The sequence below is a fragment of the Aethina tumida genome, chromosome 1, assembly GCF_024364675.1.
Source record: "Aethina tumida isolate Nest 87 chromosome 1, icAetTumi1.1, whole genome shotgun sequence".
In the NCBI taxonomy this organism is placed as follows: domain Eukaryota; kingdom Metazoa; phylum Arthropoda; class Insecta; order Coleoptera; family Nitidulidae; genus Aethina; species Aethina tumida.
The window spans coordinates 5,390,291-5,406,202 of record NC_065435.1 but is presented as its reverse complement, the minus strand read 5'-3'; the positions used below and the strand labels follow the sequence as shown (position 1 = coordinate 5,406,202).

The 15,912-nt window shown below is 26.0% G+C and overlaps 1 protein-coding gene and 1 long non-coding RNA gene across 8 annotated transcripts in view; one reads left to right on the top strand and one right to left on the bottom strand.

Moving 5' to 3' along the window:
- The window catches only part of LOC126264273 (uncharacterized), a 240,268-nt gene that overhangs the window by 50,043 nt on the left and 174,313 nt on the right, over nucleotides 1-15,912 (top strand). The window lies entirely within an intron of this gene.
- The window catches only part of LOC109600247 (protein trachealess), a 101,500-nt gene that overhangs the window by 41,221 nt on the left and 44,367 nt on the right, over nucleotides 1-15,912 (bottom strand). For 2 of the 4 annotated variants that reach the window (XM_049961376.1, XM_049961378.1), the window contains exon 4: nucleotides 3,744-3,767. The exons of the other annotated variants lie outside the window; for them this stretch is intronic. In XM_049961376.1, coding sequence (XP_049817333.1) covers nucleotides 3,744-3,767 — 24 coding nt within the window. The remainder of the gene's footprint in view (nucleotides 1-3,743; nucleotides 3,768-15,912) is intronic. 4 annotated transcript variants of the gene reach the window in all.

Below are 15,912 nucleotides of genomic sequence, written 5' to 3'. Positions count from 1 at the left end.
ATATTAGGCCCTGTAAGAAACACATATAATATTGCACACATCCATGTACATAATTAAAACGGTTCTGGGATCGTTAAACCGTTCAGTTTCGTAGAACGTTTTAAGTGATCGATCGTGTTCAATGGGTTGGAGAGAGTAGACGGCGCAGTGGACACGAAGATGATCTGGTAATGTCACTTTTAAATCGATTCATCACTCACGGTTCAAGATGCAATTGCATTTGATTTTAATTTTAAATTTTGTGTTCACAACTTTATTACAAAATTTTCAAATCATTCAACAACAAGATACGTTTAAAGATAAAAAATATTAAGTAATTATTATATAAAAATAAAACAATATAAATAACAAAAATTTTTGTTAGAATATGTTTTTAATACATATATCAGCAAATATTAATAAATTCAAACTCAAATATAAAAAATGGATGACATTTTTAATTAAAATATCTTAAGCATCTAAAAATTAAGAAAAAATATCAATTAGAAACTAAAAATTAGTAAAAATATATGTATTTAAAAAACATAAAGGCTTAAATGGTGATGAAATAATAATATTAGAATTAATGCATTTTTATGTATTGATAACAAACTAAAAAAATATAAATTAAATGTGAGGTTGATTAATAAATCAACGAAGAAGAGAAAGAAGAAACATTATATAATTTTTAGTTTATAATGAATATTCTGATTAAAATATTAAAACAAAAAAATAAATTAGAGCATAAGTGGAATTTTGAAATATGTATATAATAAATATTAAGATCAAAAAAATTGGAAAATAATTAAAATATTACATTTTAATCAAATAAAATTTGAAAAATATATAATAATGTATTTTATGTTTTAATAAATATGAAGAAATATAAAGTAAAAATCAAATTGTTATAACAAAAAAAATTATAATTTTCTTTGTTTATAATGAATAATCTGACAATAAGTATTAATATATTTAAAAAAATAAATAAATTAGAGCGTAAGTAAAATTTTGAAATGTGTATATAATAAATATTAAGATAAAAAAATGGACAATAATTAAAATATTAAATTTTAACCAAACAAAATTTGAAAAATTTAAAATAACGTAGTTTATGTTTAATAAATATGAAAATATAAAGTAAAAATTAAATTCTTAAGTTTATAACAAGAAAAATTATAATTTTCTTTGTTTATAATGAATATTCTGACAATAATTATTAAAATACTAAACAAATAAATAAATTAGAATATAAGTAAAATTTTGAAATATGCATATAATAAATATTAATATAAAAAATTGGAAAAATATATAATAATATATTTTATATTTTAATAAATATAAAAAAATATAAAGTGAAAATTAGATTGTTAAATTTATAACAAGAAAAATTATAATTTTCTTTGTAATGAATATCCTGACAATAAGAATTAAAATACTAAAAAAATAAATAAATTACATCATAAGAAAAATTTTGAAATATGTATATAATAAATATTAATATTAAAAAATGAAAAATAATTAAAATATTAAATTTTAACTAAATAAAATTTGAAAAAAATATAATAATATATGTTTTAATAAATATGAAAAAATATAAAATAAAAATCATATTAAATTTATAACAAGAAAAATTATATTTTTCTTTATTTATAATGAATATTCTGATAATAAGTATTAAAATATTTAAGAAAATAAATAAATTAGAGCATAAGTAAAATTTTGAAATATGTGTATAATAAATATTAAGATAAAAAATGAATAATAATTAAAATATTAAATTTTAACCAAACAAAATTTGAAAAATTTAGAATAATGTTTTATAAATATTTCATTTTAATATAAAGAAAAATTAAATTGTTAAATTTATAGCAAGAAATATTATCATTTTCTTTGTTTATAATGAATATTCTGACAACAATTCAAAAATATTAAAATATTAAAATAAAGATAAAAAAATTAGAAAATAATTAAAATATTAAATTTTAACCAAATAAAATTTGAAAAAAATTGAATAATGTATTTTATGTTTTAATAAATATGAAAAATATAAAGTAATAATTAAATAGTCAAATTTATAACAAGAAAAATTATAATTTTCTTTGTATTTAATGAATTTTCTGATTAAAATATAAAAAAATAAATAAATTAGAGCATAAGTAAAATTTTTAAATATTAATATAATAAATATTAAGATTAAAAAAAAAAAATAGAAAATAATTAAAATATTAAATTTTAATCAAATAAAATTTGAAAAATATAGAATATATATTTTATTTTTTAATAAATATGAAAAAATATAACTTAAAATTTAGATTGTTAAATTTATAACAAGAAAAAATTATAATTTTCTTTGCATATTCTGACGATAATTATTGGAATACAAAAAATATGTAACAAATTAGAACAAAATTAAAATTTACAAATATATATTTTATAAAAATTAAGTTGTAAAAAATGAGACAATAATTAATATATTAAATGATAACCAAATAAAATTTGAAAAGTATAGAATAATTTTTTATGTTTTAATAAATAGAGTAAAAAAATAGAATCGGTTTGTTAATTATATTGAAAAAAAAATTGTTTATAATGAATGTTCTATTAAATTAGGCAAAGTAATATTTACAAATATAATATATAAATGGTAAATAATTATTTATATAAGTTTAAAAAAAATACAAATTAATGAATTTTTGTGTACTAATATAAAATGAAAAATAAATAAACAAACAGAGAAGGAATTACAAAATATAAAAAAAAAGAATTGCAACATTTTATTTAAAGAAATAGATATTGTAAAATTAAAAATACCCAAGAAATACCAGTATAGACAGACACCATGTAAAAAGAGCTGTAAAGATTTAAATGCTTTGTCGCGTATTTAAAAAAGATATTTACAATTAAATTGGACTTGGAATTAAAATTTTAGCGGAATCACTTTATAAGGTGAACGCCTCGAGACAAAGCCCGCACCTCCCCGATGAACAAAATGCGAATCGGTAATGTAACAAGTCTTTATTATGCAATTGCATTTTGCATAATAAGCCAGTTACAACCCTTCAATATACACAAAACTCGCCTAATTAACTTCGAATGCGACTCGTCGTGTTACATTTTAAAGGGTTAAATTAAGAATTTAATTTCACACGCAATAACGCCCTGAAAACGTAAGAAACATAAAAGGGGTTGATTTTATTTGACTCGGTTGTGCGATTTTTCCAAGCACTTTCGAATTACCGGCGGTTTTAAAACACTACTGTCATTTTAAATATGTATGTGTAGTGCACTCGCGGGACCCACTTCCTCCACCGCACAAATCCAGCAACCACTCTCCGCCATTAATGATTTTCTTATGCGAATTTACGTTTTTATTGCCTCGCTCCGCACTAAACTACACCCATACCTGGACTATGTATAACAATAAAATGTAACAAACACATGACAGGGAATATCTACTGTAAAATTGTTTTAAAACAAAATTTTATACTCTACGAGGGGTAGTCTAATACCTTAAACAGCCATTATAAATTACATACACCCATGTTATATATCAAGCACATGGAATTTTTGGAGATTTTTTTTGAGTTGTTATTCAAACTCATTTTAAGTAGTAAAGTACTCACAATTATTATTTTTTTATACTTACAAATAGTTTTATTACACTTTAATACTTAAATTGAGTGTGTTAAATAGTTAAAGAGCTTAATAACAAGTCAAAGTTTTGCTTAACTTATATTTTAGTTATTTAAGGAGAAAATTTATACCTGCAATCCCAACTTGGAGATGATCTAAAACAAAAGAAAAACGTATAAAATGGATATGACTAAAAATTTATAATATATATTAATGATAAATGATTATGAAATGTATGAAAGTCTTAAATCATCATGAAACTGCAAGTAAATGAAATTTATACACTTACTAGTTTATATAGTTAATTTCTACTTTTAATTACAGTTTTCCAATAATCTAATCAATTTTATCTCTTCTTTTATTACTTCTGTAAATTTTGTTAACAGCTTTAGTATATTAAAAAAATTTTTTCACCAATAAAAGTTGAATTGATTAGACTAATGAATGATTAAGTATGTGTGCAAATTATACTATAATTAATTATATTAATCGTAATAATAATAATTAAGTAAAATAACACATTACAACGAATACATTAATAAATGGAAACATCATAACAGTCATAACCATCCCTCGTAAAACTTAGCAGACGGCTAAACGGGACCGAAACGGACCCGCTGCCCCCCTAAAATTATAATTCTGATTTAATTATAGGTCCGCGTCGGGCGTGTTGGTGTGTGTGTGTGTGTGTGTGGGTCCGTACACACGCGCCACCTAGTTTCAACCCGTGCAACCCGATAGTTTGGGACCACGGCCGTCTGTCAGTCGGTCTGATGTGCTCTTTTCAACCGGATCGAATCCCACATCCTCGTCTCACACATGTTGTTACATCGGTGTGGGTGACCGGACAAATTTTAACACTAATTTTTGCCTTAATGGGGTGATTCTTATGGTCAATTTTGTGGGGGTGTACCTTTTTAATTGGGGTGCAGAAATCAACGTTTTATCTTGGCTAATAATTTAATTATGATAATGGTTATGGATGGGTATTTTAATCGATTAAATCGTAAATGATTTGGTTGAGGGTTAAAAGTTGTAAGCACTTAGGACTAAGTTAAATTGGAGTACATAAAATATATAAATAAATTGGCGTGGTAGAAATTAATGTTTTTTAAACTAAATCAGTGGTATAAATACCCTTCTTAATTTTTACATAAATTGTTAATTGGAGATATATTTAACTAGCACTTAGAGCTAAATTTTATTGTATAACAGTAAATTAAACTTAATGGCATAAATACAGTTTTTATTTTTACATTAATTGTTAGATAGAGTCTTATTTGACTTCTAATGATCTTTAGCACTTGGTGCTAAGTTTCATTGTATAATAAATAGTATTAAAGTGTCACAGAATTACAAATTTATTTATACATAAAATGAATGACATAAAAAGATTGTTTTCAGACAACTTTAATTTCCTATTGATATGATTGATTACTATCCATTAAATTGGATTCAATTATTAACTTTCACATCACATAATTTTGCAGAACTAGTGGGATAAACACCTTTTTTATTTCTTCTATAAATTGTTGATTGACTACTAAAGATTTTACGCTTAGCACTTGGTGCTATCTTTAATTGTAATATTGACGTGTCTTTAAATCACATAATTTTAGAATATAAGCATGTAATATTAATACCCTTTTAATTTTTATAAATAACTATATATAATAGTTAATTTCAGTATTATTTTGACTGGTAATGAATCCATAATTGTTCTAAAATAATAATTTAAGCTCAAATTATTATGATAGCTATCAATTTTTTATTTCTTCTATAAATTGTTCATTGACTACTAAAGATCTTACTTAATTACTTTAAATTAATATATATTTATTAAGAAATTGAAACTTAGCACTTGGTGCTAATTTTAATTGTATTATTTATATGTCTTTAAATCACGTAACCATAGAGTTAGAATTAGTAACCCTTTTAATTTTTATATAAATAGTTAATTTAAGTATTATTTTGACTGGTAATGAATCCATAATTGTTCTAAAATAATAATTTAAGCTCAAATTGTTATGATAGCTATCAATGTGCATTAAATTGGACCCAATTATTAATTTTAACATCACATAATTTTACAGAACTAGTGAGATAAACCATTTTTTATTTCTTCTATAAATTGTTCATTGACTACTAAAGATCTTACTTAATTCCTTTAAATTAATATATATATATTTATTAAGAAATTGAAACTTAGCACTTGGTGCTAATTTTAATTGTATTATTTATATGTCTTTAAATCACGTAACCATAGAGTTAGAATTAGTAACCCTTTTAATTTTTATATAAATAGTTAATTTAAGTATTATTTTGACTGGTAATGAATCCATAATTGTTCTAAAATAATAATTTAAGCTCAAATTGTTATGATAGCTATCAATGTGCATTAAATTGGACCCAATTATTAATTTTAACATCACATAATTTTACAGAACTAGTGAGATAAACCATTTTTTATTTCTTCTATAAATTGTTCATTGACTACTAAAGATCTTACTTAATTCCTTTAAATTAATATATATATTTATTAAGAAATTGAAACTTAGCACTTGGTGCTAATTTTAATTGTATTATTTATATGTCTTTAAATCACGTAACCATAGAGTTAGAATTAGTAACCCTTTTAATTTTTATATAAATAGTTAATTTAAGTATTATTTTGACTGGTAATGAATCCATAATTGTTCTAAAATAATAATTTAAGCTCAAATTGTTATGATAGCTATCAATGTGCATTAAATTGGACCCAATTATTAATTTTAACATCACATAATTTTACAGAACTAGTGAGATAAACCATTTTTTATTTCTTCTATAAATTGTTCATTGACTACTAAAGATCTTACTTAATTCCTTTAAATTAATATATATATTTATTAAGAAATTGAAACTTAGCACTTGGTGCTAATTTTAATTGTATTATTTATATGTCTTTAAATCACGTAACCATAGAGTTAGAATTAGTAACCCTTTTAATTTTTATATAAATAGTTAATTTAAGTATTATTTTGACTGGTAATGAATCCATAATTGTTCTAAAATAATAATTTAAGCTCAAATTGTTATGATAGCTATCAATGTGCATTAAATTGGACCCAATTATTAATTTTAACATCACATAATTTTACAGAACTAGTGAGATAAACCATTTTTTATTTCTTCTATAAATTGTTCATTGACTACTAAAGATCTTACTTAATTCCTTTAAATTAATATATATATTTATTAAGAAATTGAAACTTAGCACTTGGTGCTAATTTTAATTGTATTATTTATATGTCTTTAAATCACGTAATCATAGAGTTAGAATTAGTAACCCTTTTAATTTTTATATAAATAGTTAATTTAAGTATTATTTTGACTGGTAATGAATCCATAATTGTTCTAAAATAATAATTTAAGCTCAAATTGTTATGATAGCTATCAATGTGCTTTGAATTGGACCCAATTATTAATTTTAACATCACATAATTTTACAGAACTAGTGGGATAAACCATTTTTTATTTCTTCTATAAATTGTTCATTGACTACTAAAGATCTTACTTAATTCCTTTAAATTAATATATATTTATTAAGAAATTGAAACTTAGCAATTGGTGCTAATTTTAAATGTATTATTTATATGTCCTTAAATCACATAATCATAGAGTAAGAATTAGGAACATTAATACCCTTTTAATTTTTATATAAATAGTTGATTTCAGCATTATTTCTATTGATAACGAATTCATAGTTGTTCTAAAATAATAATTTAAACTTACATTGTTATAATAGTTATCAGTGTGCTTTAAATTGGATCCAATTATTAATTTTCACATCAGTTAATTTTGCAAATTTAGTGAGATAAACACTTTTTATTTTTGGATAAATTGTTAATTGGTTACTAAATATTTTGTATAAAATATATGTACAATTTAATGCATTAATAAATTATTAAGTGGCTTATTTAATCCTCCATACCAATTGAGACGAATGCACAAAATAAATTTGGTTTGTAAATGTCTGGTGTTCAAAAAAGTAATTTGTACAAAACCATGTAATGTATGTATATTGTTGCACGAAGGGAGACGTCAACAGACGACGAAAGAGGCTGTGAAATGGGGGGAAGACAAAATGAATAATTGCCAACATATTGCTAATTGTATGGCCTTCATTGCCCGAATTAATGAAAGCATAGTCGCTGAATATGAAGTATGACATGCGACAAAAACGAGGGCGTTCCTGTTAACCGATAGCGAGTGACTGACAGATGAAATAAGGGGCGTTAAATGCAAATTAGACACTGACTAAATGTTTTCATATGCACCCATTTAAATTCCAACCTGAAACTTAATAATCCATGTAGATTCTGACTATCAAATAACGGATTTCGATTTAAATTTGCATATCTTTGCCAAATGATCGCATACATAAAATCATATTTGTACGTTTAATTTGGGCGAATTTTTTCGGCCGGGCCCGAACCATGGATGGAAGCAATTTGGGTAAAAGCTCGCGGAATTACTCATGGGTTATTTGGTTATGTATGCATAGTGTCGCATAAAGGGTGATGTAAACACAAGGTGGAGGAGCCTTAATAAACTAGGGGGAAGATGCGATGAATAATTGCGGGCATATTGTCGATTGGCTGTTGAATTAATTCGAACAGTTCCAATCACTAATGACTAAATAATCAGTTCACAAAACCACTTAAATTGCCCATAAATCCAATCGTAAACGAATCATAAATCGTCGCTGGACGGACTATGCATATGAATAAAAACGGAGTTGAGTGATATACCCGCAAACACTGATCTGCAAGTGATAATACGAAAAGAAAATATTGATACAAGCCCCACTAAAACAAGGGATGGCATACGGTGGTCTGCCTAAGTCCGCTAAGCAATATGTTAGCTTCCATAAATCATTGTTAGGATGACTAACAGCCTCCAGGAACACGTCTTCTAAAACCCTTGGCTACCACCCTTCTTTTTTTTTTGAAAAGTGATGTAATTTATATGAAAATGCACGAAACTGTTTGTCATTTCGGGAGATACCAACGGAACTACGCACTAAACGATACGTACACGTGCAAATGTTTTATACGTTGCAGGATGTATTTATTAGTTTGTTCAGGGAAGGTGTCGTGCCTCCTGATTCCTGGGCAAATTTATAAATCCTAAGAAGATCCTAATATAAGTTAAACAAGTCTAGGAAATAGTTAATTCGAGTTGTTGAGTGCATTTGTGGTTTAATGATACATCAATATTCCATTTAATTTTAGCACAAGTGCCAAAGTCCAACCCATTAAATGAATGTTAATGTAAAGGATAATTATTTACTAGTCGACGCCAATAAGTAGGTACTAACAATTAATATAAAAATTAAAAAGGGTGTTCCTCTAGCTTTTATCACAAAATTATTTGATTGAGCATAATTAAAAAATACATCAATATTTACATGTTAATTTGACCTTAAGTTGTTTGAAAATATTCTGTTTATTTCATATATCCTTATGAATATATGCATTTGTGGTTTAAGGATGCATCATTATTATAATTAAACTTAGCACCAAACCTTTCAACAATAAATATTATTGTAAGGCTATTATAATTATTTTCAGCAGTCAAAATAATACTGCAACATAAAATTTTTATTGTTACTAGTCAAAATAACATTGAAATTAAGCCCAAATAATTTTGATAAATATTATTGTGCTTTAAATTAAGTGTATTTGAAACACAGTAATTAAGTTGCTAGTAAAAACTATAAATATAAATTTGTTGAAGAAACTTATTTATCTGATAACTTCGATCACATTAAACTATTATAGAAATCCTGCTGAATTGTACTGAAAAAGAGGAAAATAAAAATTGAAACTTAAATATTAAGCTATTACTCATTTTTGTTTCTTACGATCCAACTACTAATTTTTTAATGTAATTTAATCTTACTTTATTGATATATTTTCATCGAGAATGACAGTCAATATTTACATCTTGAAAATTTAGCACTACGGTGCTACAATTAAAAAATGAAAACTATTACAGAAATCTTACTGAATTGTACTGAAAAAAGAGGAAAATAAAAATTCAAACTTAAATATTAGACTATTACTTATTTTTGTTTCTTAAGCTCCAAGTACTAGATTTTTTAGAGTAATTTAATCTTAGTTTATTGATATGTTCTCACCGAGAATGGCGGTCAATATTTATATGTTGAAAATTTAGCACTACGGTGCTACAATTAAATAATGAAAGCTATTATAGAAATCTTATTGAATTGTACTGAATAAAAAAGATGAAGATAAAAATTGAAACTTAAATATTAGACTATTACTCATTTTTGTTCCTTAAGCTCCAAGTATTAGATTTTTTAGAGTAATTTAATCTTAGTTTATTGATATGTTCTCACCGAGAATGGCAGTCAATATTTATATGTTGAAAATTTAGCACTACGGTGCTACAATTAAACAATGAAAACTATTATAGAAATCCTATATAATTATACTGAAAAAGAGGAAAATAAAAATAGAATATAAAATTTAAAATATAATTTTTATTGTTACTAGTCAAAATAATATTAAAATTAAGCCCAAATAGTTATGATAAATATTATTGTGTTTTAAATTAAGTCTATTTGAAACACAGCAATTAAGTTGCTAGTTAAAACCATAAATATAAATTTGTTGAAGAAACTTATTTATCTGATAACTTCGATTACATTTTACTTAGTATTACAAATTTTCCTTTGGTTTGTAATTATTTCAATTAGGACTAATTTGGCACTTAAGGATTGACTTGCTCAAAAGTCCAATAACATATTTTACCATCTTTATGAAAGTCACATTGAGAGAAATTGCCACAGCTTTATAGTTTTATTAGTCACTGCAATATAACAGATTCGGGTGGATCCACACCACCTCCTTTCCATGCACGATCACGATCAACTTGGGGATTCGATACGACACGAATTTAGATTTATTGCAGCGCATTCGCTATTTATGAATACTTCTGAAATTGCACTGATACACATTTCCGTATGCGTTTTTGCACGTCGAATTAAAATTTACATGTTTTTGGGGGCTCCAAGATGCGGTTTCCCCTTCGAAAAATCAATTTAACACTAAGTGCTAAATTATGTTCAACCACCTAATACTAATTGATTTTAAATACGTGTAACTAATCACCGGCGATGCAAAAACCAGAAAGATGCGTCCCAATCTCACCTAATTTCTATTTAAAACACCCACGACGTTCTTACATCGAGATAATCTCACGTCTGGAGGACCCGTATAATTACCTACTTTATATTCAAATATATGTATCAAATATACTTCCATATTTTTTGCGTGTTAGCTAGTCTCGCATTTGATTGACTAACAAATAATGAATACCTTATCTTAAATATTATACATGGGAAGTCTTCCGCCTTGCAGGAACAAGGGTAGCTTCCTAAGTCATGCATATCATTAACTTGTCCAGATGGGTTGTTTGACAGGCCGATGCAATGTTTCTCCTTGACAAACAAGCTCACTAAGCTCATCTCCTTATTGACTGGTTTCCTATACATATGTATACATCCGATACACCAACAAGTAGTTAGTATGTAAATTTCTAAATCTCCCAACATCAGCTACTATAACCTAATTGCCTCGGGCGATCTTATTAACTTAAATTGCACCATATTCAACTCTATATTATTGCTATTTTGCAGGCAATAATATATTAATAACAGTGGTAATTTCGTTATAAATTGTTTTACTCATTTTTGTTGCTTAAGTATCAAGTACTAGTTTTTATGGGTGCAACTTATTATTAGGTTATTGATATATTCTCATCGACATTAATGATCTAGATTTAAATATTGAATTTAGCACTACAGTGCTATAATTAAATAATTAAAGGAAATCATTAGAGAAATCACATTTGATTTTATTGAAAAAAGAGGACAATAAAAATTGAAACTTAAATGTTAGATTATCACTCATTTTTGTCTCTTAAGCTCCAAGTATTAGTTTTTTAGTGTTATTTAATTTTAATATATTGATATATTTTCATCAAGAATGACAGTCAATATTTACATCTTAAAAATTTAGCACTACAGTGCTACAATTAAACAGTGAAAAAAATCCTACTAAATTGTACTGAAAAAAGATGAAAATAAAAATTAAAACTTAAATATTAGACTATTACTCATTTTTGTTTCTTAAGCTCCAAGTACTAGTTTTTTTTAGCGTAATTTAATCTTAGTTTATTGATATATTTTCATCGAGAATGACAGTCAATATTTACACGTTGAAAATTTAGCACTACGGTGCTACAATTAAAAAATGAAAACTATTATAGAAATCTTACTGAACTGTACTGAAAAAAAAAGAGGAAAATAAAAATTGAAACTTAAATATTAGACTATTACTTATTTTTGTTTCTTAAGCTCCAAGTATTAGTTTTTTTAGTGTAATTTAATCTTAGTTTATTGATATGTTCCCACCGAGAATGGTGCTCAATATTTATATGTTGAAAATTTAGCACTACGGTGCTACAATTAAACATTGAAAACTATTATAGAAATCTTACTGAATTGTACTGAAAAAAAGAGGAAAATATAAATTGAAGCTTAAATATTAGACTATTATTCATTTTTGTTTCTTAAGCTCCAAGTACTAGAGTTTTTAGTGTAATTTAATCTTAGTTTATTGATATGTTCTCACCGAGAATGTCAGTCAATACTTATGTGTTGAAAATTTAACACTGCGGTGCTAAAATTGAACAATTATAGAAATTATATTATTATAGAAATTTTACTGAATTGTATTGAAAAAAAGAAGAAAATAAAAATTGAAACTTAAATATTAGACTATTACTCATTTTTGTTTCTTAAGCTCCAAGTATTAGATTTTTTAGAGTAATTTAATCTTAGTTTATTGATATGTTTTCATCGATAATGGCAGTCAATATTTATATGTTGAAAATTTAGCACTACGGTGCTACAATTAAAAAATGAAAACTATTATAGAAATCTTACTGAACTGTACTGAAAAAAAAGAGGAAAATAAAAATTGAAACTTAAATATTAGACTATTACTCATTTTTTTTTTCTTAAGCTCCAAGTTCTAGATTTTTTAGAGTAATTTAATCTTAGTTTATTGATATGTTCTCACCAAGAATGGCAGTCAATATTTATATGTTGAAAATTTAGCACTACGGTGCTACAATTAAACAATGAAAACTATTATAGAAATCCTACTGAAGTCTACTGAAATAAAGAGGAAAATAAAAATTGAAACTTAAATATTAAACTATTACTCATTTCTTAAGCTCTAAGTATTAATTTTTTTAGTATAATTTAATCCTAGCTTATTGATATTTTCTCACAGTGTAAATTTATATGTTGAATTTAGCTAGTGTTATAATTAAATAATAAAAACCATTATAGAAATCTTGCCGAACTGTATTGAAAGAAAAGAAGTCAAAATAAAAATTGAAACATAAATATTCGACATATTTATTATAAGGTCCCCGGAGCTCATATACGTGGGGACAAGAGAATAGGAAGCACACACGATGCGTGCAGTTGATTCAATAAGTTCATCTGAGGCGTCGACCTTTGGTCCACTTGCCCTCAGTTATCTTCTTGTTTACATAATGACTGTCGTTTAGCCGGACAGAGCGGTCAGTTTCCCTTTTATTTCACCATATAAGTGTCCCAAAGCTGTAATCGATTCTTCAATAATGTCCGTCCGTTCTGGAACCTCACTCTACCGTTTTATATAAATTTTACGTAGTTTACCCCACTACTGTACACTATCCCGTAACCCCCTAACTTGGGTTTCGGATGGACCCATTGTGAGATAGCGGTTTTATTAATACGATTTAAATCTGGGGAGTTCATGAAAAAATAAAGTTGGAAGGAAATCAACAATATGTAATAAATACTTGGCAATAAAATTCTTGGGTCGATATAAATTTAGCACCACTGGGCTAAATTTATAATAAAAAATTCAATATTTGTATTAATATAAAGAATTAGTGCCTATAATTATTGTTAATTTTGAGAAAAATTAATTTAAAGAGTCGTTCTAATGTAGGCAACATTAAAAAGGAGTAAAAAGTGCGTAAAACAAATGTGTGAAGAATAAACCGAACGAAATAATTCATAAAATAATTCCGGCGAGATCCGTTTAGTCGTCTTAATCATATTTGTGTGCGGTGGAAGGTGCAATAACGCGAACTCTCGGTATATCTATATGTCTATTAGTCCCTCGGTTGTATAGTATATGTTCAATTATGTCCAATTATGTGTGTAGATTACATCTCCGCTGCATCCCAGTAATCCCACAGAAGTTATAAAAGAAAGACGAGTTATTCGATTTTAGGCCATAAGGTGATTTTGGGGTAGTCACTTCTGGATGGTTTTTGGTGGGGTAAAAGTGGCCGTTGCCCCGCATTATCGGCCTGTAATGGTAACATCCGAGTATGTCGTAAACGACGCAGACGTTGCAAAAGCTCTTTTTATTTCTCTAGACCCGACTTATACTGAATTATTCAGCATTAACACACGCTCCTGTACAAAAACTATTGTCATCTCTGCTCATACATTTTATATCATCAACAATTATTTATTAATAAACTTGTTTTTGTTGCTGTATCTTGATAAGACAAATCGTGTTAAGTTAAATCAGAATCGACATAATTGAGGAGGATGTACAGCACAACACCAAACCAAATTGAGTTAGAACAAAGTTCGTGGAGTAGCTTCAAAAACTGAACTAAAATAGATTTAATTGGATAACTGTAGGTGCCATAGTTTTTGTTTTGCAACGTGGATATTTTATAATTTGAATACTAATCAGTACCTGAGTAGCTTTCGTTTTTTACGCATCGGTCTTTTTGTTTTCACGGAAAGCTGATAAAAATGACGAGGTTAAAAAGGAGAATGATAATTGTAAATTTATAATAAAAGTATAAAAACACTGCCATAGTACAGGATAGTATACTATACCACACTCATACACCTTCAATATACATGGTGTAGTGACCGCTATGTAATCAAGTCCCATACCGCTACTTACAGCGTTCTCTGTCAACCATTATACGAACGGACCATATAATTTTGGGCCATAAATTAAATTGACTTTTGAGTCGGCAACTATTTTCAGTCAACCGAGATTTCAATTGAATAATCATCATTTTTTTCGATCTTTTTTTTCCAGTTATTGCTTACTAATATCAAAATATGATTATCAATAATCGTCGGCCTTCCTAAACCTTAATAATTTGACACTTCTTGTCTAGCATCCACGCATCCACAACGACCACATCCACCTTCACTAATTACTGTTTCACAAATTGTTTCACAGATACTGTTTTTTTACTTTCCCACTGTTCTCATCAGCTTGTAACAAATATTTGTATCAAATTTTTGGGATAAAGAAGTTTTTAATTTAATAATAGTCCTCTAGCACCATTGGACTAAGGTTATAACAAAATCGTGATCTATATCTAATTATTATTTATGTACGGTTAAAATTATTAATAAAAGTAATTTAAATAAATCTATAATTATTATTTTTAATTTAGTAATAATTATAATAGAGACACTTTGTCAATAGGATTTTAATTGGACTCATTAAAACTAATGATTATTAATACTATTTTGAACTGGCAAGTTCAAAGAAAAAAGGGAGTTGAGTGGAAATCTACAATACGTACTGAATTGTTGATCATAATGAGCTTTGATGATACACAAATTGCAAAGAAAATATTAATCAAACTCTAGCACCGTTGGACTAAAGTTATAACAAAATCGTGATCTATAAATAATTATTATTAGTATAAGGTTGAAACTATTAATAAAGCTAAAATGTACATCTATATAAATATAGATATATTAGTATTTTTAATTTTTAATTTAGTAATAATTACAATTGAGACACTTTATCAATGTTATTAATACTATTCTGACATGACAAGTTTAAAGGAAAAAGGGTGTTAAGAGAGAATCAACAATACATACTCGATTGTTGATTATAAAGATGTTTGATCAGATACAAATTATAAAGAAAATATTGATCACACTCTAGCACCATTGGGCTAAAGTTATACCTAAAATCATGATTTGTATATAATGTTAAAATCATTAATAAAAGTATAATGTACGTCTAAATAAATCTATAATTAGTATTTTTCGTTTTTAATTTAGTAATAATTACAATTAGACACTTTGTTAACAGGATTTTAGTTGGACTCATTGAAACTGACGATTATTAAGACCATTTTGATCTGGCAAGTTAAAATAAAAAGTAA